The 20,263-nt window shown below is 53.2% G+C and overlaps 4 protein-coding genes across 7 annotated transcripts; 2 read left to right on the forward strand and 2 right to left on the reverse strand.

Annotated features, from left to right (window-relative positions):
- Positions 1-232: 232 nt before the first annotated feature.
- ZBTB8B (zinc finger and BTB domain containing 8B) lies at positions 233-10,241 on the reverse strand. 3 transcript variants are annotated; one of them, XM_040534665.1, is made up of 5 exons: positions 9,737-9,796; positions 9,284-9,408; positions 8,087-9,042; positions 5,362-5,540; positions 233-5,052 (listed from the first exon to the last, which is right to left on the reverse strand). In XM_040534665.1, exons 3-5 carry the CDS (start codon positions 9,030-9,032, stop codon positions 4,735-4,737), a joined length of 1,443 nt encoding a protein of 480 aa, XP_040390599.1. In that variant the 5' UTR covers positions 9,033-9,042; positions 9,284-9,408; positions 9,737-9,796; the 3' UTR covers positions 233-4,734. The 3 variants fall into 3 exon arrangements, with proteins under 3 accessions (XP_040390599.1, XP_040390597.1, XP_040390598.1); XM_040534663.1 differs by lacking the exons at positions 9,284-9,408; positions 9,737-9,796 and adding an exon at positions 9,904-10,241; XM_040534664.1 differs by lacking the exons at positions 233-5,052; positions 5,362-5,540; positions 9,284-9,408; positions 9,737-9,796 and adding an exon at positions 5,553-7,510 and having other exon boundaries at positions 8,087-9,200.
- BSDC1 (BSD domain containing 1) lies at positions 9,291-17,173 on the forward strand. 2 transcript variants are annotated; one of them, XM_040534667.1, is made up of 11 exons: positions 9,291-9,407; positions 9,736-9,796; positions 10,248-10,364; positions 10,969-11,139; positions 11,243-11,297; positions 12,012-12,127; positions 12,409-12,477; positions 12,677-12,758; positions 12,947-13,486; positions 14,504-14,607; positions 15,192-17,173. In XM_040534667.1, the coding sequence occupies exons 1-11, from the start codon at positions 9,397-9,399 to the stop codon at positions 15,222-15,224; spliced, it is 1,359 nt and encodes a 452-aa protein (XP_040390601.1). In that variant the 5' UTR covers positions 9,291-9,396; the 3' UTR covers positions 15,225-17,173. The 2 variants fall into 2 exon arrangements, with proteins under 2 accessions (XP_040390601.1, XP_040390602.1); XM_040534668.1 differs by lacking the exon at positions 10,248-10,364 and having other exon boundaries at positions 9,374-9,407.
- A 96-nt stretch (positions 17,174-17,269) lies between these two features.
- TSSK3 (testis specific serine kinase 3) lies at positions 17,270-18,998 on the reverse strand. Its single transcript, XM_040534669.1, has 2 exons — positions 18,704-18,998; positions 17,270-18,305 (listed from the first exon to the last, which is right to left on the reverse strand). The coding sequence occupies exons 1-2, from the start codon at positions 18,846-18,848 to the stop codon at positions 17,644-17,646; spliced, it is 807 nt and encodes a 268-aa protein (XP_040390603.1). The 5' UTR covers positions 18,849-18,998; the 3' UTR covers positions 17,270-17,643.
- A 43-nt stretch (positions 18,999-19,041) lies between these two features.
- FAM229A (family with sequence similarity 229 member A) lies at positions 19,042-20,040 on the forward strand. The gene is made up of 3 exons (XM_040534671.1): positions 19,042-19,146; positions 19,592-19,717; positions 19,839-20,040. Exons 2-3 carry the CDS (start codon positions 19,611-19,613, stop codon positions 19,951-19,953), a joined length of 222 nt encoding a protein of 73 aa, XP_040390605.1. The 5' UTR covers positions 19,042-19,146; positions 19,592-19,610; the 3' UTR covers positions 19,954-20,040.
- The last annotated feature ends 223 nt before the right edge of the window (positions 20,041-20,263 follow it).

The following is a 20,263-nucleotide window of genomic DNA, read 5'->3' on the forward strand; positions in this document are numbered from 1 at the left end:
ATCCCTTAAAATAATACCTGCAAATCCCGTGAGTGTAGAAATGGTTTCTATGTAGTGTTTGCATGGCCCTGCTGGATCCTGCTCTCCTCCCCTCCAAAGAAACTCTGCCAAATCTACTCTAAATTACATTTCCAGTTAGAAGACTCGATAGTAATCTTGTGAGATTTTTAAACTAGTGTCCTCCCTTTCATGGAAAATGGGAAAAAATACACTTACTATGAGATTAATATTTAATACTTTATGTTCTTTAACTATAAAAGAACCAGACTACATACAACAATATAAACATATATAGTACATATATTTAACATACAGTAAAGACAAATCAGTAATGCACCACTGTAGAAAAAAGTTACAAAAAGCACTTAAAGATTTGATCCCCACCCTTAAAAAGGGTAAATTTTCTATATGGTGGGGGTGTCCATTAATTCTCAACTTTGGTTTAGTTTCTTTTTCTCTCTTCCACCCTGATACATACACTGGCAGACAGCTCAACAGCAGGACAGGTACGCTGGCAAATCCGGCAGCTTCTGATAAATGTCATTGCAACTTCTCTATTACTGATGTGCGAAAAATGTCCACTTATTAATCTGGAAAGGACTTCTGGGTTTGCACTGCACTCTGAATTGTCTGTGAACACTGCAAAGCTATCTTCGTAACACACTATAAAGACCTACATAGACTGTTGATCCCAAATACCTGTGGAACCAGAGCACCAGATGCTGGTCCCTTCTTTCACTCCTTGGCTTTGTCTTTCTCATCAAGTGTTAACTATTGTTTAGTTTAGTGTGTACTCTAGCTTACAGTTTCACACAAGAGCAGAGAAGAATCCTCCAAGTCTCCAAAAATTGAGGTATTCAAAACTTTTTGTGAACTAGAAATGGCTGTTTTAGCTACCAATAGCTATTATCAGCCAACAAAAGATGTCTGTCTTGTATTAAAAACTCCTTCAACTACAACAGAAAAAGATCCCAATAAAATAAAAGTGATCAGATTTCATTGTTTGAATTAAAACAGTGAAAAGAAAGTGGAGATTATTACATTTTTCATTGATTCAAGATATTCTAAATCAACAGATAAATACAGATTTTAAATAGAGTCTGTACAAGCAGGTTTAAAAAAGTCCATATGTGAAATATCCAATATTCTTGCAAGGTGATTTAGGAAAAAAAATAAAATAAAAATTCCCCATTCATTTTATTGTAGGCATTTGCCAAGATTTTTTTCTAGCTAGCATCTGTGACTGCTTCCCAGTTGCATGGATTTTTCTTGCCCAACATAAAAAAAGCTTTAAAAAGGTTTTAAAAAAAATCACGATGGCTATAAAACTACAAAACTGGTAAGAAAACAGAATCAATATTAATAATAAAAAGATATTCTAATAAATCCCAGTTGGCTGGGTTTTGAGTGGACAGCATCTTTTAACCCTTTCCTACCAAGAATCTCTTTTTTGCTTGCACAGTGTATGTTAGCAGAAATGGATGTGTTCATTTTTAACTCCCAGAAGTTTAAACGTGAGCCTTAATCTAGACACACTCAGGTTTACCAAGTCAACTTTTGAATGGTTAAAAAAAAAAAAAAATCAAAGCGACCCTCTCAGAGAGTTTTATTTTCTAGACAGTCAGAAAACTCCAGAATGCTCTAAGATCCACAAATATAGTTAAGTCACTTCTACAAGTAAGGTTGGGTTTATAAGAATTCATCACTTAAACTAGACTAAAGGACTCCAGTTATGAACTGCCTTACAAAACATCAGTAAATTAAATGAGCACATTTGGAAGATTTACAAGGTCTTGCACCAAGAGGTTAAATGCACTATGAATACCAGTGCAGCATGTATTCCTTTAGAGAAATACAGTGCAATTATGTGCAAAAGTATACTAAAACATATACTCCTAGACAAGTTAATTACATAGAGCTAAGACTTCAAAATATGTAGTCTGCATGGCCTTTAAAAAACTTTGAGAAAGAGATTATATTAGAAATAAGTTTCTTAAAACATTATTTTCGATTCTTCATTAAGCACCATGTGAATATCTTATAACAGCTACATCATTTTCTCAAAGCTTGTAGAGGCTGGATTTACAATGGAAGATTTCAGGAAAAACATCAAAAACTAGGAGGAAAAGCACAGCAAACATTTACATGAACAAGAATGTGGATAAACTACATCCTCTTCTACCAAGTACAAAAGCTGAAGGACTGCACTGAAAACAAAGTAGCACAATATGATAGGTCAACAGGAAACATCGATTTTGGTGGTCACCTTCCATCTGGACTGCGAATGGCACACCCCCCACCCTCCCCAGCGTTACACGGACCTTAACACAGCTCCATCCTCTATGCACAAGACACACAAGAATAATCTCTAAGACCAAAGGAAGCAGGTTGAAGTAAAGTTGCTGAGATCTCCGCAGTCATTCCTGCAGCTCTCACTACAGACTTTCGCGAGTTTAATTTTCCCGGCTCTGAATGTCTTCACAGGTTCAGAGTCAGCTAGCCTGCACCTCAGCACAGCTCAGCCATGTGGTAAACTAAATCTTCTGACAGTTTAATTGCAGCACATTAGCTCAAACATGCTCAGCTGATACTCCATGTCTAGTGGCCTCTACCAATATTTACAGTAATTTGGCATCTTCACGCTAGATCGGGATGCCTGGTCACTAAATATCATTGTGGATCCCTATTTACATTCTTACCCCACTCTCATTAGTGAGCTAGTCTCCTAACACATGCAGATATTGCAACTTTTTCAGTGTTCTCACACACACGAGTCCTCCTGATACCAGGTAATCGGATTCAGAATAAAACACTCTCTGAAGCTGTCTGGACGCAACAAAAAATAGAGTAGCAGTCCAAAAGATTAGTATCAGTAGGCTAGAGGTGGCATTTTCAAACGTGCCAGCACAATTTACAAGGCCACATTTTGTTCAGTTTTTCGGAAGTGCGTAGGACCCAAAACCACAGCTGGATTTTCAGAGGAGCTCGGGTCCAAACCTGACACCTACATAAGTTCTCTCTGATGGTCCTAAATTATATGACTAAAGTAGGGACTACAGAGCCCTGGATTTTCTGTCTTGTCCCAGTGAGATTTTTCTGCCTGTCACTGTGAGCTGTGTTCAGCTATTACAAACTCAAATTTACTGTTGATACGGAATAGGAAATACTGAAAGCTTAATCAGTTTAAGTTACAGAAAATAAATGTAGCAATGGTGTTCCTTGAGGTTTTTAGTGTAAAGTGGGAGGAACTGCTCCTACTTTGTCAGCTGCATCTGGCTACAGTCTCCAGATCCCAGATCTACACTTACTCCAGCTAGAAAGACTCGGGTACAATTTGCATTTTCATTAAACACGAACAACACAGTAAAGAAACATTAAAAGTCTTACTTCACAGTATCTTTCAGTTCCATCTCCTCTTTAAGGAGCAGTAAGTTACCCATAACCAAACAGGCCTTCTGTTGGTTGTGTTTTTTTCTGAAGTTTCCCAGATTGATTTTTGATAGCTTACATCAACTCAGTTTTATCTGGAAAGGTAAAAATCTCACCTCCTTTGAAAGCCAACTTTTATCTACCCCAACAATAATACAGGAGGTCTACGCTGCAGTTTAAAAACAAAAACAAACAAAATGACAATACTTGTATAAATTCGCACAACAATATCAACCATGAGAAAGACTGCCAAAGACTAAAGGAAAATAGAGGAAAAGAGAAAGGATTTGCATACAAAGAGGCTAGTAAAAATTTCTGAGATTTCCCACCCAATTGCTTCAAAAAGGGTATACAGGGCTGTTTCATATGCATAGCTCATGTATACATATTTAACTACTCCTCAGCTACATCAGCTGAGGACTCACATTCACAAGTGATTATTTAATCTACTAGAATTCCCAAGTAACCTGACTGATAGCTTTTAGCTTCTACTGTAAAAAGTTGAGAATTGGGCCATTCACTTAGTCTAAACTGAGAGACCAGGACACTAGACACCATGACGAGTGCTTAACGTTTCTTAAGCACAGACTACTAATGTCTAAATGACATTGAGGATACGTCTGAAAATCTGTAGTCCAAGCTCTTGAAAGAGGAAGATGTAGCAAAAACAATTCAGAAAGAGAAACTCGTTCTCTAAATACCTGCAATTAAGGACATGTGAAATATATTTATTCTTACTTTCTACACTTTCAGCAGCAGCATGTTTTTGTTATTCTGGTTTGTTTGCCCTGGTTTCCAGGTCAACGCAAGTCTATGAAAACACTTAAAGTTTACAGTTTAGATAATACCATCCTAACACAGAAGGATCACAACCTAGTTTAGAAAAGTCCAAGATAATGGATGAAAACTACATTTCTTCAAATCTAATCTTCAGAGAGAAGACGGTGCCCCTTCCAGATCAGGGATTAAGGACCACAACAACGTTATTTGAAGAAATCTGTTATCAAAACAACAGAGATGTTCCGCCTACAAAATGTTGTCTCTTCCTCAAAACTAGGAAGCAGAGACACAACTGGAGATTGCTCAAGTAAAACCTCTGTGAAGCCCAGACAGAAGATTCTTCACAGAATTCTGGTGCACAGCACTGAAAACTTAAAAGTATTAAAAACTCTATTTCTCCCCATTCTTCAATTAAAAAAAATAAAAAATAATAATAAAAAAAAACAGCCTTACTAACACAATTTTCTGTTGCAAACCAGCCACTGGCAGAGAGAGACCTTCAGTCCTCCCCCTCTCCTCCCACTGCTACATAAGTGTTTCTCGATCCGATAAACTCCTGTGGATCTCCTGCTTGTCATCACCATCAGCATCATCATCATCAGCTGGATCGTTTTCCTCCCCGGACTCCACGTATATGGGCCAGTCGTTATCCGTATCACCCTTCTCCTGGCCCTCTGAGGAAGGTTCCATCAGGCTGAGGTTAATGGGCATCGAGTCGTCGTGCGTAGTGGTCACACAAGTGCAGCTGTCACACAAGCCAAAGCGTCGCAATCCTTGAGACAGGCTACTCGTGAATGTTCTCCTGCAACCTTTGCAGATAATTGGCTTGTTCGATCGATGCACCTGAGGTTAAAAATAAAATATTGTGATAAAAAGGCAATCTGCCTTCATAGCTTTAGCTGTTTCTGGGGTGCTGGTTGGCACAGGTAGAACATCTAAGCTAAGGGGCAGGTGACCCCGCCACGCTGCCAGAGACAAAGATTTGGGACTACGTAACTACTGCTGAACCAAATACCAGTTGCTTAAACTTATTATTAGCAAAGTTTATCAGAGTTGGCAACAATCACTGTGTGCAAGATATTTTGGGAAATACAATCAGGAAACAATAAAACAGCCTGCTTTTAAAATTTCATGATAATCTTTCAAACTTACACTTAAAGCGTGACTCCGAAGGTGTTCCTGCCGGGTGAAACGCTTCCCACACGTCTCACAGGGGTAGGGTCTCTCACCTGTGTGAGAGCGTATGTGCCGCTTCAGTATTCCTTTCTGCTTAGCCGTGTAGGGACAGAACGGACATTTGTGAAGCTTGATGGGCACAACTAACACATCACCTTTTGAAAAAGAACACAATGCATTAGGTTAGGCAGCTCAGCAACGTTAGGTATGTCGGCTTCTTGTCCTTGCTGCAAATCTGAGTCAAATTAATTGCATTTTCCACTCTTTTTGCATTTGGCTTACCTGGAATTTCTGTAGTTGTGCAATTTCAAAAGCCATTAACGCAGCTGGAGATGACTGAGTCCCTTGAAAATCAGCTTGCTTATATTTACATGGCTAAGTGAGTTAAGTTGATTTTAGTGCACTGCACTGTCTCAGCCATAGAAAGTCTTTTTTTTTTTATATATATATATATATATACCCTTATCATTAAACACCATTGGAAACTGAAATCGTATCACAAATTACAGGTAGCAGTGCACTGTTTCCCATACACTTTTACAATGCACAAATTTAGGTACGGGGGACCCATCTGAAAATACGTTTGTTTCTCCTGCCATTCACGTTAGCCTATCAGAAATAACAAGATGAAAGTTTCCAATATTCTTGCTGATGAAATTTTACTAAAATCAGACCACATGCACACGAATATATAATTTATCAAGTCAGATGCAAAATAGAGAATTAAACTTGAAGATCCTGTTTTACATAAACATGGGTATTGCCAATTTTTTCAGTGTCAGCCCAGATACGAGCTGCCTTTGCAGCATAGAGGCTTAGATGTTATCTTAAAGGATTAGGTTTCTCTGATGTTTCAGGTACTGATTCAAAAAGTCTTTGCATATTCAGCCTTGAACTCTTTAATAGTTATACCAATTTAGGTAAGACTGTAGAACATTCCTCTTACTGAGGTTTGCCCCACTCAGTCTCCGAAAAAAAAAAAAAAAAAAGCGTGTTTAGTATCGACATGTAGCCATCAAGTGAAATTCACTTGTCCAGCTTTGTACCTCCGCGAGGTACTGCTGGTCCCTCCTGGGCATCGAGACCTCCATTTACAGAAAGAAAAGCAGCTGGACCTGCCTTGCTTCCAGACTCTAGGGGTGGTGTCGACCCTCCATCAGCTGAGGGGGACCAGGATGACTGGAACACATACAGACACTCAGAAGGAGGTGGCATTTCTCATCCGTCAACTTGAATTCATGAGCACGCCATTCTTTCATCAAGGCTTTGTCAGCCCTGGTGTCCTGTGAAAATGCTGAAGGTAGCAGGAGCACTGAAAGCTGAGAAGAGGCATCTCCATCCTACCAACTGCTTACAATGTTCGGTTTAAGCAGAGAAACATAGCTGAATGCAAGATGGATTTTTCCCCCTCCTCCTATTTAAAGCACATCTAGCGTTAACATTTGTAATATGTTGTCACTAACACCTGATGTTCTCTATCAAATCCTAGAAGCATTTCCTTTTTAATGAAACGTTAACAATCCAAAGATCTTAAGAGGGGAAAAAGGTAAGCAAAGTTTGGGTATTAGATGCTCTCGCCTCGCTACATGTCAGAAATCATAGACATGAGCTGGTGATGGTACTCTGTTCTGGTAGCTTTAGTCCTTTGGTGACTGTAGGCGTGGAATATTGATTTTACCAGATTTGTTATCTAAGAACAGTGAGAGAAAGTACTGTTTTTATTGGCTTTAAGATCACACTTGCATATTTGAGCAGGAAATAACACGAATGTAAGCTTGCTATCTAGAGAAGAATACTTCATGGAAGATTTCCTTTCTGCTGCCCGCACCGTTATGCCATTTGTCACGTCCTCACGTTACATCACTTGCAGTGTGTATCGGTTGCCTCCCTTCTTCATAAGGCAGTTTGGACGAGGTAAGCTGTGCGCCAACATTACTGTAAGTGGATAAAAAAGCCTTCGTGTCCATTTCAGGAGAAATGCACGTGGACATGAGCACCTCCTGCTCCAGGTCCCTGACACTGCTGCTGGGAGACATTCCTGCCAGCGCGAGACATCCCAACAGGCACAGGGCTTGCGAAAGCAGCAGCACCTCTGGTGACCAGCAGATGAAAAACAAGTCTGCCTCTGGAAGTAAAAGTTAAGTCTCGTCTTTATGCAATACCACAGAGTTAAAAGCTTTCCACATTCTTAAGGACATTCTAGGCATCACAGTATTGAACAACACTGAGTTCTGCCTTTCTGAAGGTCAAAGTAATGGCAAACAGACTATGATCCTGCAGCCGACTAGCTGGTAGGAGCTCCAGTGGAATAAGCTAATTCTGGTGTGTACATCCCTCTTGGAGCAGCCCAACTTAACTTTCCAATTGCACTTTTAAAAAAGAAACTTCCTCTCATGATTTTAGTGTTTTAAATTCACCTGCCATTCAACAGGATCCCCAATGAGATTTTTTATTAAAGCAGCGTCACCAACACCAAGCTCCAGGATCAGTTTCAGGCTGTAAAACCTATAGAAATACTTACCTTCCAGGGGCTGCACTGAATAAACGAGTACAGCTTTCTTTGGAAGTCCACAACAATCGTTTATTTTGCTACGGCATAATATTCAGCAACACACGCCTCAACAAGAAAGTAACAAAGGAGGTCGCACAACTAGGCGGTTTCCTCACCAAGCACCCTGACTACACCCTCGAGTCCTCTCACCTGCGTCCTCACCATACCAGTCGCTGTGAATGTCCATCATGGAGCTCATGGCTACCCCCGCATCCTCTGGCCTACCCTCAAAGCCCCGGACAAAGTGATGAACCACGTCATCCTTCCTCTGAGCCGAGCTGTTGCGCAGCAGGGCCTCGAGGAACTGCTTCATGTGGTAGTTGTTGCAGGCCAGGTCCATCGCCTGCCCGCTGTGCAGCCCCTCTTCCATCTGCTCCAGGGACAGCGGAGTCGGGTACTGCTGCAGCCGCTCGCCCACCTCTACCTCCACCTCATCCGAGTCGAACTCCACCTTGGGTTCCACCCCCTTGGGCAGGGAGGAATTAACGTCCCCCGGGGAGTCGCTGCTCACCGGGTCCCTCACCACGAGCTCCAGGGGGTGGCAGCTGCTACAGTCCCCGCAGGGGGGGTCTCGCTGACAACCCGCCACCCTCTCCTTTTCCTGCAGGGACGAGACGGGGGCAGAGCCCTGGCTCTTGGAGCCGTACGAGGGGCCCTCCCTCGCGGAGCTCCCGCTCCCGCTGTCGGCCTGGTAGAAGGCGGCCTCCCTCTCTATCTTCCTGCAGATATCCAAGGACGACCTGATGTAGGTCTTGCAGAAGTTCACCACGTCGGTCATCTGCAGGTAGCTGGCCGCGGACATGACCTCGATGACGTTCTCCCCGCAGAGATCCAGCTTCCCCGAGTAGAGGAAATCCAGGATGACGGAGAAGGCCTCGGAGGTGACGATGTCGAGGGACGCGGTGCTGTGCCGCCCGCTGTCCTGGATGTAGTGGATGAGCAGCGCTCGGAAGTAGCCGCTGTTGGCGAAGAGGATGTTCTTGTGCGCCTTGAAGATGCGCCCCTCCACGATGATGCTGCAGTCGCAGAAGAAGTCCCGCTTGCGCTGCTCGTTCAGCTCCCCCAGCAGCTTGGCGTAGTACGACTGCACCTCCATGGCCGCGGCGCTGCGGGCGGGACGGGGACGGGGACGGCGCCGTCACCGGGGGGCACCGGGGGCACCGGGAGCCGCCGCCGCCCGGCTCCCCCCCCACACCCCCCCGCGGCTTCCTCACCCCGGGAGCGGCCGCAGGCAGAGCCCGAGCCCCCGCCCCGCCCCGCCCGGCTCCTCCCGGCCCGGCCCCGCCCGGCCCCGCCGCCCGCTCCCGGTGCCGGTCCCGCCCCCCCCCCCCCTCCCGGCCGCCGTACCGCCGGCCGCCCGCCCGGCAGCAGGAAGTGACGAAGCCGGGAGCCCCGCCCGGACCGGGGCCGGGGCTGCGGGGTGAGGGGTCGGTAAATAGTGGTGACGTCACGCCGCCGAGATGGCGGACGGGTGAGCGGCGGGGCCGGGGACCGGGGCCGGGGCCGGGATTCGGGATCTTGGGGTCGGGACCGGGCTAGGATGGGTTGGGGGCCGGGAACCGGGCACCAGGCCGGGATCCGGGCGTCGGTACCGGGCTGGGATTCGTGGACCGGCACCGGGACCGGGCATTCGGGACCGGGCTGGGATTCGGGATCCGAGAACCGGGCTGGGATTCGGTGTCGGGCTGAGCTCCGGGGATCGGGCTGGGCCCCGGGGGGCTCCGTGCCGCACCGGTACCGTGCGGCGGGGCCCGGCCCGGCCCCCCCCGCCCCCCCTGACGCTCGTCCCTCCCCGGCAGGGAGGAGGCGGGCTGGTGGCGGGGCTGGCTGCAGCAGAGCTTCCAGGCCGTCAGGGACAAGGTACGGGCCGCACGCGGGGCTGGGCGGCGGGGGAGCGGGGGGGGAACCGGGGGGCACCGGGGGAGCGGGGAGCTGGGATCGGGGGGCCGGGAGCCGGGGAGACGCACCCGAGCGGGGAGGGCAGGTGCCCGCAGCATTGCCCGGTGGTGTGTAACTTCCTGCGTGACAGCGCTGCTCGTGGCGGTGATGCGTAAGGCTCGAAACAGGGCTTCTCAAAACACGGCTGTTTTGGTTCTCAACATAAAAAAAAAAACGCCATAACGTGTTTTGGGTACGGCTGTGTCCCGCTGTTACCCTGCCCACTGCAGCCCTGCCCGTTGCGCCAGCTGTGGCGAGGGCTCTTGGGGTGAAGGCTCCTGCGCTGTCATCTGTGTAAACGTCAGGCGTTCCCAGAGCGACCGTGGCTTTGGAGCCCCAAAGGTTAGGCGAGCTGTCCGTCGTCTTCTTGCAGTCCTCAGAAGCTTTGGAGTTCATGAAGCGGGACCTGGCTGAGTTCACTCAAGTAGTGCAGCATGACACAGCCTGCACGATCGCCGCTACGGCCAGCGTGGTCAAGGACAAACTGGCAGTGAGTAGAGGAGTGGGAGAGCTGGGCGCTGCAGGACGGGGCGAGTGGGACACGCCTGCAGCTGGCACGTTGGTCCTGCCTCTGAGGGCACGATCCCTCAAACAGACCCCGAGATGGGAACAGGGGCTGCGGGGTTCAGACTTTGTTCCTGTGCAGATCCGATTCTGAGCACTGTGTGGGATTTCCGTGTTGCAGTGGTGAGGAACCTCTGGGAATAAGCGTGGGAAGGTGACCAGTGCTTTTCTGCTGCCTGTGTGCTGTGTAGGCAGGCTCCTGGCCGTGTCACCGTCGCATCGTATCGGACCTTTGCCCGAGCTGCCCTCTTTAGCCCCACACAACTGTTGCTGGGCCAGGCCTTGAGCCTGGCTGCTTTTCCCCTCAAAGCCTCGGCTCCGTTCCCAACCAACCTCTCATGAAGGGCTGCCAGTGTGGGGCCAGTGAGTGACACCACACCCTGTGCACAGCCTGGCCACGCGGTTGCGTTGTTAGCACACTTTGAAGGAAGAAAAATCCTTCTTCCTGAGAAGAACGCGCCCAGAAAAGACAGCTTTGTCCTGTTGCTTCAGGTACTGTTACTTACACCATGCTGCTTCTCTTCTTCAAGAGGGCAGAAGGTTCCTCAGGTGCGACTGAAAAGGTGAGGAAAGGGATTTCTGACTTCCTGGGCGTCATCTCGGACACGTTTGCTCCCTCGCCGGACAAAACCATTGACTGCGATGTCATAACGCTGATGGCAACCCCCACGGGGACCACAGAACCCTACGACAGCGCGAAGGTGAGTGCCCCGTCTCGGAGCTTCTCCCCAGCGCTGCGCCTCGTCTTCCCGGCCCTGCTGCTGCCCCTCCACTGACGCCTCTTCCCCGTGTGTTCTCCTCCAGGCTCGCCTCTACAGCCTCCAGTCAGACCCAGCCACCTACTGCAACGAACCCGACGGTATGGGCTCGGCAGTGCTGCCGAGAGCCTGGGGGCGTGCGGGGGCTGTGGGGTGTCCCCTCTCACCTAGAGCCTGTCACCAGCAGCCCTGCCCTGCCTGGGGCGGGGGCACCAGCGGGAGGGAGCCGGGCCCCCTGCTGCCGTCGGGACCAGGTTGGGCTGTGAGCCTGCTGTGGGTTCCACCACCCCTACAGCTGGCGCTGCCTCGCCCTTTGCTGGCAGAGGACCCAGCCCCCAGGGTGGGCTCAGGGCCCCGTGTCTCCCTCGCAGCCGTTGCTGTGGGCTGTGTCCATCCCTCGGCCTGTGACCTCCGGGTGCTGCCTGACGGGCCTCGCGTGGGGCTTTGGGTTTTCCCTCGCAGCAGCGAGGAGCAGCTCCCTCTGGGGAAGGGGAGCGTGCGGCGGGTGGGCGGAATGCAGGCACCCCTCGGGGCCTTGGCTGCTCGTGGCTTGAAGCTGCTGCTCCTCCCCTCCCAGGTTTCCCTGCTTTGACTGCGTCCTGCTTGCAAATCCCCTCCTGCCTGTCGTGTGGGGTTTGAGGCCTTGAGGAGGAGGCCTGCTCGTCAGGGCTGTGTCTTGCTGGGCTCCTGCCTTCCCTTGCCTGCCCCTTGCTCACCCCAGCTGGTCTGCTCTGGAGCATCTTTCCAAGGAAACTTCCTGAAACTGTTTGTGCCTTGCTTGTGCCGAAAATTATCTCAGTGCCTGTCCTTTTCAGGCCCTGCTGAACTCCTCGAGGCCTGGCTCTCCCAGTTTCACCTGGAGGAGAAGAAAGGGGAGATCGCGGAGCTGCTGGCAACCAGCCCTTCCATACGGGCTCTCTACACTAAAATGGTAAGGAGCTGGTTTATGGCAAACCGGCACAGTGGTGCAAGGCAGCGTTTGATTCTACCCTCACTTGTTTGTCACGGGCCTGGAACAGAATTTTCTCTGTAGCTGTTTGATGTGTGTGAGCACCTGGCAGCGTGATCCTGGTGCTTGGTCCCAAGTCTGTGCACCCAAAAACGCTGTTGCCTTGCACAGGTTACAGTGGTGCCTGTGAGGCTCGGGGGGAGAGAGGGGTGAGGCAGCAGCCACAGCCCCCCCTCACACCGTGATCCCTGTATTGCTCCCAGGTCCCCGTGGCTGTTTCCCACTCTGAGTTCTGGCAGCGCTACTTCTACAAAGTGCATCGCCTGGAGCAGGTAGGTCAGGGGTGGGTGTTCCCCCAGCGGGTGGGCACTCCAGCCAAGGAGCCCCGTGAGGCAGGCTGGAGAAGCAGAAGGTTCCCTTTCCTGGAAGGGCAGGGCTCCGGGCTGCCTTTCCTGGGTCCTTGTCCTCGGTGTGCCTGGGGGATGAAGGGACGGGGGACGTGAGCAGCTGCTGATGCTGAGCTCCCTGCAGGACGAAGCCCGGAGGGAGGCTCTGAAGCAGCGTGCGGAGCAGAGCATTCACCGAGAGGAGCCAGGCTGGGAAGAGGATGAAGGTGGGTCAGAGGGCGGGGGGCCGGGGGTGGGCTCGTGCAGACCTCGGCAGCCTGAGGTAGGGAGGGCGGTGACTGCTCCTCGCTCCCCCACATCCAGCTCCTGGCCCAGCTGCAGCCAGCGTCGCTGCACTGTCAGCTGCTGCCGCGCTTGCTGAAACATCTCTTGCTTCTCTTCTGCCTTCCTACAGAGGAGCTCTTGGGGATGTCACCCCTGCCTTGCGCTAACGTGAAATTTCCAGAAGCAGCAGAGAAAGCAGCTGCCCCTGCAGCCCCGGAGGGAAGCCACCCGGCTTCTCACAAGGGTCCCTCAGAGGAAGGCTGGGCTGTCCTCCCTCCTGAGCCGGCCCCAGCAGAGGGGAGCCCCTCCGAGAGCAGTGAGAGCGTCTCCCTTGTGACTCAGATTGCAAACCCTGCCTCTGTGCCTGCTGCACAGCTACAGACTGGAGCACAACCAGACGGGACCAGAGACCTCTCCCAGAGGCTGCTGGAAGCCACTTCGGAAGAGCCGAGCTCTCTGCCAAAGCCCCCAGAACCTGGGCATCCTTCTGCACCTGCCCGGGAGCCCGCAGCGTCCTCGGAGCAGCCGGCTGTTACAGAGCTCAGAGAGGTGGAGAGCAGAGCCCAGGGCAGGACAGAGACTCTGAAAGAGGAGGGACCGACAGATCTACGGATCTTTGAGCTGAACTCGGATAGTGGGAAGTCCACCCCCTCCAACAACGGCAAGAAAGGTGCGTGTGTGGGGCCGGCACCGGGCCTGGAAACCCCCTGGGGGTGGCAGCTTTTGGGGAAGGGCTTAGAGTCAGAGCAGAAACCTGGGCGCAGCCTTCTCGGGCTCGGAGTTGTGGCTCCTGGTCAGGTAGGTGATGGGGTCGGGTAGGTAATGATAAACTTTCTGCAGTGCAGAAGATCTCTGCCCTGTCCTGACCCATCCTTCCTGAATTGCTGTTTAGAACGTACCAAAAGACAAGCCCGGATCTTGGTTTTGTGATAGGGGAGGAGAGCAGAGGGGGAGGCTCCTCCACGGCCCGTAGCGGGGAAGTGCTGCAGCTCTGATGCTGTTCACACGCCTCTCACTGCAGGGAATGCCGCCTGCAGCAGAGCCTCTGTAGTGTCCCACCGCAACGTCTGTGTTAGCTTTAGGGGTGTAAAGCTGCTGGGAGTAACCCGAGCTGAGGGAAGGCAGCTCGGTGTCGCAAACTGGCTCAAATTAGACAAAGCAATCAGGGGTCTGTGAGCAGAGCAGCCTTTGGTCCCCGGCCTGCTGGATGGCGGTGCCGAGGCTGTGCTCTGTGCAGGGAGTGGGTTTCCTTCCCTCTGCCTGTCACCCAGAGGAGCATCCCCCTGCCCCGGGAGGTTGTGCCTGCTGTTGGGGCTGTGACAGTCCCCATATCTGTCATTCTGTCACTCCTTACCTGCCGTGTTTTGTGTGTGAGTGAGGCGTGACACGTCCCTGTTCGTCCGGGACGGAGGAGAACGTGTTCTAGCACCCGCCTCTCCCACTTGTCCTGCGCCCGGGGGAACAGTCCTTGCTGGCACAGAAACGCAGCTCAGCGCATCCCACGCCTGTCAGTGAGCTGGTGGCCCGCTGCTGGGAGCGGGGGAGGTTCTCACTCCTCGGACAGTGCGTGTTGGAGCTGAGCCCCGTGAGTGCTTCGTGGGCCTGCTCGGGCAGCTCTTGCTTTGGCCGGAGGGTCTGGAAAGCACGCGCAGCTCTGACGGCTCTGTCGTGGTGCTTGTGCTTACAGGCTCCAGCACTGATATCAGCGAGGACTGGGAGAAGGACTTCGATCTGGACATGACTGAAGAGGAGGTGCAGCTGGTCCTGTCCAAGGTGGAAGTGTCTGGGGAGGTGAGCGCAGGGGAGGCGCTCGCTCAGCCGAGCGAGAAGGCTGCTCGGGGAAGGCGTCGGCATTTCATCAGCTCCTTGGGGTGATGCTGCGCGCGCTCTGCCCTTGCTGGGTGCTTCCCCTGGGCCCGAAGCTGGGTGGGGAGAGACCGCAGAGCGAGAGGGCCAGGCCCTCGGCGTCAGCCCCGCTGCAGGAGCCACGGCTGTGCAGATGTGGCTGCTGCTGGCCTGGGAGGACGGCGCCGCAGCAGGCAGGTGCCTGCCTCGAGCAGCTCGCAGGCGGCTTCTCAAGGTGTCGCTCCCTCTTTGAGGACACGGGCTTTGCTTGGGATCTCAGCATGGGAGCCGTGGGGATTAGCTAGAGCAGAGAACGGGTTTTCGTGCTTAAAGAAGGATGGACGTGCTTAAAGAGGGCTGAGTGTGCAGGTTCTGCAGGCGGAGCACAGCAAGCAAATCTCTGTTGTGTGGGTGTGGGAGTGAGTGGATACGTCAGGCTTTGCACTAACTCGGGTGCCCTGGGCAGGAGGATTTGTCAATAGACGTCTGTTGAGTTACAGGAACAACAGAGATGTTCTTCTTGTTTGCAGCTTGAAGATGAAGAGTGGGAAGACTGGGAATAAACCAACTTCTTCCAGTGTGTCACAGGCTCATTTCCACCATCGAATGTGAATTAAATCACGGACCGGCTATTCCTTTGTGTGTAACTGTGCTGGGGATCGCAGTTCCTGGCTGGAGGAACTTCATTCCTTCTAAATCCTGTGGGCATCTCAAATGACCCCTTCAGACCTGGAGGAGGAGAAGGAAGCAGGAATTTGCTCGTACACGTAGCTGCTAGGGAGTTCATCTTCTCGGTAGGTCCTAGAGGCTGGTGAGGCCAAAACTGACTGCCCCAAAAGTGTCGGGTGGAGGCAGATGCGATGCAGTGAGGGGTCCCTGGTGGTGAGCAGGCACTTGGGCACCTGGCAGGATTGCTTGGTGCTGCCAAATTGCCTGTTGGCTGTTTGCTTGTGTGTGTGTGTGTGTGTGTGTGTGTAATCTATGGTACAGCAGTTCAAAGGATCTTGGGTGCTGCTCCCACTCGCTCACTGCTCTGTGCTGCTGGTCAGGCTGTCCCCAGAGAAAGCCCCCGCGTGGGGAATGGCCAGGGGCTGGAGATGCTGCAGGAGAAGCCCCATTTGCTTTTCCAGTCGTTGCTGCAAAGAAAGGCGGGTGGCTTGTGGCTTTGGCCCAAAGCTGGGCCGTTCTGGAAGGAGCCAAACTCCCTGCCAAACCCTGAGCTTCTGCCTGGCTTTTTGTCTTGGAAGCCTTTTCTGATGGGAACTCCTCTTTCCTGCGGCAAGAGCAACAGCTCCTCTAAGAGCCAGGGCTCGATGCTTTCCCCTTCGCAGCTAGACCAGCTGTACTGCCCTCCTCTACTGCATTCTAGGTACTTCTCGTTAAATTCTCCAAGCAGAGTTTTGTGGCTTGCTCTTTCTGAGCCCTTCTGGGCAGGCAGTGATTTGGGTCAGCTTGGGAGCGGAACCCTCTGCTGCGGTGCCCTTGCAAAGCCCCGGTGTGGGCCACTGACCGCTTCAACGCCGCTGCGGTGCCAAGGCTCAGCCTTCTCCCAGCCCGGGGGGAGACAGAAGTGTCCAAGCTCGGATGGCTTCTCTTGGTGTCTGCCCTCCTTGCGTCCCGGCCGCACCAGGGCCACAAACCTCCCTGCGCTCACTTGGTTTTCCTCACCTAACCCCCTCGCGACTGCTTGCAACGCTTCCTTCGGACCCACGGCCTCTGCAGGCAGCTCCCTCGTAGTGCCGTGAGGTGCTCCGCTAACATAAAGTTATCCTAAAGGGGCAGAGCCCACGCTGCTGGTTTTTTTGGCCTTTTGGGTGGTGGTTTTATATGTGCTACCATTGTCCTTCTGCCCCTTGCAGGGCTGCTCCATGGGAGCTGGGGCTTTCCTTCTGTTTCTGGATAGCATTAGCCTAGGTACGCTTGGAAGACTTGATTTTTTTTTTAATTTTTTTTCTCCTCGCCGTTGGGGAGGTTCTCAAATGCAGCTGCTCGCCTGGGTGGATTGGTGGCAGCACCGACTTCAGGCCCTTACACGAGCTCTTGTCTGTGCTGCAGAACCTGTGTGTGGGGTCCAGGGCCTGAGCTGCAGCTCAGTTCCTGCTTGGTGCACCACAGAGCCTCTGAAACGTGCTGCAGCTTCGCCCTGGGGTGGGCTCAAGTTGAGCTGTAGCAGAAACCCTTGTAGTGGGAGGTTTCTGCCGAGGGGTTGGGGCTGGGGCAGCAGTCTGAGGGCGTGAGTCTCAGCAGCATCCCTGGCCCAGCAGCAGAGCTTCAGGGTGCAGTGCTCTCATCTGTGTCATTTGTTTTTTGTTTTTTTTTTTTCTTTTGTCAAATTAACCATTGGGTTGTCTGTGCAATATTCTCTGTTCTGAACTATTCCGCATCTCCCTGAGCCTTTTCTAGCTGGGGCAAAAACCAGGAACACTTCTAACAGCTGGTAGTTTTGTAACAATGACTTTCTCCAAACCTTTTACAGACTTGCAGTTAACAGCAATTAAAGGAATTCTACAGAGTTGCTACCTGTGTCCTCCTTTCCTTTGCCTGTGGGGTGGGGAGAGCTGCCTGGAGAGCCAACTGCTTTAAATTTCTTTTCCCTTTCCTCCCACCTACCCCAAGGGAGGTTCACTTAGCTGGGAGGATGAGGGGAGAGGGACGAGGACAAGCAGAGGTGTCCGGTCAGCTGGGATGCTCACAGCCAGCGTGCCCTGTTGTGTATCCCAGTGGCCCCACGTCCAAGCGCTGCCCCAGGCTGCGTGGAACTTGCGTGAAGTTTGCTGTGTCTGTCCTGCTCCCTGCCACTGAAGGCCGAGGGCTTTGAGGGAGCAGGTAGAAGCGTCCAGATATGAACCAGGCCCTGTCTCTGTCAGCCAGAGGCCTGGCAGGGCACCCAGGAGGCTGTATAGATGGTAAACACTGACATCCAAATTTATCGTCATTTTAGAAGCAATCTGTCCCATGGGGGGAGAGTGGAACGAGCACTTCTCAGGGGTTCGCCAGCCAGGGGTGCCTGCTGACCCCCTCCACGGAGGGCCTCAGGACCATGTCTGGCTCCAGGAGCCTTTTCAGGAGGTCCTGGCACTCCCTGGAGACCCCAAGGTGCCTGGGCAGGGAGACGCCTTTCTGCTGCTGGCACAGCATCTGGGGGATGTTGGTGTCATCGAAGGGCAGGCAGGCGCACAGCAGGACGTAGAGGATGACGCCCAAGCTCCAGATGTCGCCCTTGCGGCTGTCGTGGGGCACCCCCTGCAGCACCTCAGGCGCCGCGTAGGCCGTGCTGCCGCAGAAGGTGCGGCTCAGCTCCTGGCGGCCCCTGGGGAGCAGCTTGGCGAAGCCAAAGTCCGTCAGCTTCACGGTGCAGCCCTGCAGCAGGGCGTTCTCGCACTTGAGGTCGCGGTGAGCCACCCCGCAGCCGTGGCAGTACCGGATGGCCTCGACCAGCTGACGAAAGAGCGCCCTGGCGCGGTGCTCGGGCAGGGGACCCTCGCGCAGCACGCAGTCGAAGATGTCCCCGTCCTCCGCCAGCTCCATCACGAGGTAGATCTTCCCCTCTGCAGACTCCAGCATCTCGTACACCCGGGTGATGTTCTTGTGGTCCAAGCGCCCGACGATCTGGAGCTCCCGGGGCAGGAATCTCTGAATAAATTCTGCCAGGAGAAAATTTACTCACAGAGTGGGGCCAGGGCCGTCCCTGAGCTGCTGATGCCCTGCACCTCTCCTGGCTGGGACCACGGGGATGGGTAGAGGGAGGGAAGGGCGCACCGTGGGCGCTCAGTGCCTTGTGGGCTGGCACCAAGCCTTCCCCCTGGAATGCTCGTCCAGAGGGGGTGCTGGGCTCTGCCAGCACTTGGGGCTCCCTGCAGTTGGAGGAGCAGCCAGCTAAATAACCTTTGGGTCATGGCCCCTGGCTGCTCCGCTGGGGGTCAGCATCCGGCCAAACTGCTCTTAGGTGGAAAGTTTGGGAAGCTTATTTTCTGGCAGGAATGAAAAGTCTTCAAGGAGGGATGGTGCCTCAGCCTGGAGTCCCTTCGGGGCCACCTCTTACCTTCCGGGCCTTCCCTCTTATCAATTATTTTAATTGCCACTTTCTTCCGATGCTTTAGGGATAAGGCCTCCTTCACTTTGGAGTAAGTTCCCTCCCCAATGGTCTTGCCAAGCTGGTAGCCATTGGCAAGCAAAAACGCCTCCATGTCCTCCTACAAGCTGGGACCGCTCAGTCTCAGGTCAACCCCCAGCAGCTACACAACAGCATCTCAGCAGCCAGGGGCTCCCCGTGCCCCCCGCTGGCATGCACAGCACCCCAAGGCCCTGATTGTGCCCTGGTGCTGTGTGAAGGGGAGCACAGGGGGACCTATTAAACCCGGGTGTGCTATTATGATGCAGCTGATGCTGCGTGAATCGGAGATGACGGATGTGCATCAAAGTGGGTGGCCACTCGGCCGGGCAGGGGGGATAGGGCTGTGCTAGAACGCCCGCTCAGTGGGCACCGTGAGTAGGGGGCTCACGGGGTGGGGAACGCGGGGGATGCGGGGCTGGCCACACGTGCTCCCCCTCCTTTTGCCGTTGCTGCCCCTCTGTGTCCCTTCCCCTCTTTCCCCAGAGCAGGCTGGGGGGCGGCAGTAGGGGATTCAGAGCTGGCGTGCTGGGAACGCTTTGCTGCTCGGTGCCATCCTGCACCTCCAGCAAGGGGACGCCGAGGGCAGGCAGTGGCCGTGCCCTGTGCCAGCCTCCTCCTGCTGCTGCCTCGCAGTCATGCTTCCGAGCTGGGCACATCCAGCCAGCTCTGGCAGCTGGAACCAGAGCGGGCAGCGCCTCCTGCCCTTCGGCAGGGCTAGACCCGGCCCCGGCGAGCCTTGGGCCCCCTTGTGTGGGGCTGGGGATCGCTGGGGCCAGGCCCTGTGCTGCCATCTCACGGCTCCTTCTCCCCGGTCAGCCACGTCCAGGGCCCGGACATGAGCTCCCAGGAAACACCACAGGCCCGGAGGTTCCCCATCGAGGCAGGTGACTGTCCCAGCCTGGCCGCAGCTCCAGAGGCTCAGGAGCCGGTGGGTGCTGAGCAGCCTGCGGGAAGGTAAGGGGGTGCTGAGCCCCGCCAGGACTCCTGTGGGGTGCAAGGTCTGGCCCTGGTGTGCCGTGCCGTGCCGTGCCGTGCCACGCCGTGCCACTGCCGTCACCCTGCTCTCTCCCCACAGGCAGCTGCGGCGATGCCCCGGGAGCCACTGCCTGACCCTGCCCCACGTCCCCATTGACGTCTTCATTGCCATGGGAGGGAATTGCCGGCGACGCGCCACCTGATGCCCCCGCGCCGCTCAGCCCCTGCTGCAGGAGGCTGTGGAGCTGCGAAGGACACAGATCCTTTAAACACTTTATAATGAAAGGACATCTTAGAGCGTTGCTGTGCGTGCTGTCCTGCTCCGAGCTGCATGTGGAGCAGGATCGGGCCCGTGTTCCCTCAGTGCCTCCCCTGGGGGGCCCGGAGCTGCCTGCCCCCGGCTCGGCAGGCTGAGGGTGGTGTGGGGACATGGCGGGGCTTGGGGTGCGGGAGGATGGGGGACAGCAGGGTGTGAGGGGACAGGGCTGAGGGGACGTGAGGGGTGACAGCTGA

The sequence above is a fragment of the Cygnus olor genome, chromosome 23 (assembly GCF_009769625.2).
Source record: "Cygnus olor isolate bCygOlo1 chromosome 23, bCygOlo1.pri.v2, whole genome shotgun sequence".
Taxonomy (NCBI): domain Eukaryota; kingdom Metazoa; phylum Chordata; class Aves; order Anseriformes; family Anatidae; genus Cygnus; species Cygnus olor.

Coding starts and splice junctions, on each gene's coding strand:
- BSDC1 (XM_040534667.1), top strand. Junction 11,298..12,011: donor CTACTGCAACGAACCCGACG/GTATGGGCTCGG, acceptor TGTCCTTTTCAG/GCCCTGCTGAACTCCTCGAG. Junction 14,608..15,191: donor AGGTGGAAGTGTCTGGGGAG/GTGAGCGCAGGG, acceptor TCTTGTTTGCAG/CTTGAAGATGAAGAGTGGGA.
- TSSK3 (XM_040534669.1), bottom strand. CDS start 18,848: ATGGAGGCGTTTTTGCTTGCCAATGGCTACCAGCTTGGCAAGACCATT. Junction 18,306..18,703: donor TAAGAGGGAAGGCCCGGAAG/GTAAGAGGTGGC, acceptor TTCTCCTGGCAG/AATTTATTCAGAGATTCCTG.
- ZBTB8B (XM_040534663.1), bottom strand. CDS start 9,032: ATGGAGGTGCAGTCGTACTACGCCAAGCTGCTGGGGGAGCTGAACGAG. Junction 5,541..8,086: donor CTGGTATGGTGAGGACGCAG/GTGAGAGGACTC, acceptor CTTTTTCAAAAG/GTGATGTGTTAGTTGTGCCC. Junction 5,053..5,361: donor TTCGGAGTCACGCTTTAAGT/GTAAGTTTGAAA, acceptor TTTTAACCTCAG/GTGCATCGATCGAACAAGCC.
- FAM229A (XM_040534671.1), top strand. CDS start 19,611: ATGAGCTCCCAGGAAACACCACAGGCCCGGAGGTTCCCCATCGAGGCA. Junction 19,718..19,838: donor GAGCCGGTGGGTGCTGAGCA/GCCTGCGGGAAG, acceptor CGTCACCCTGCT/CTCTCCCCACAGGCAGCTGC.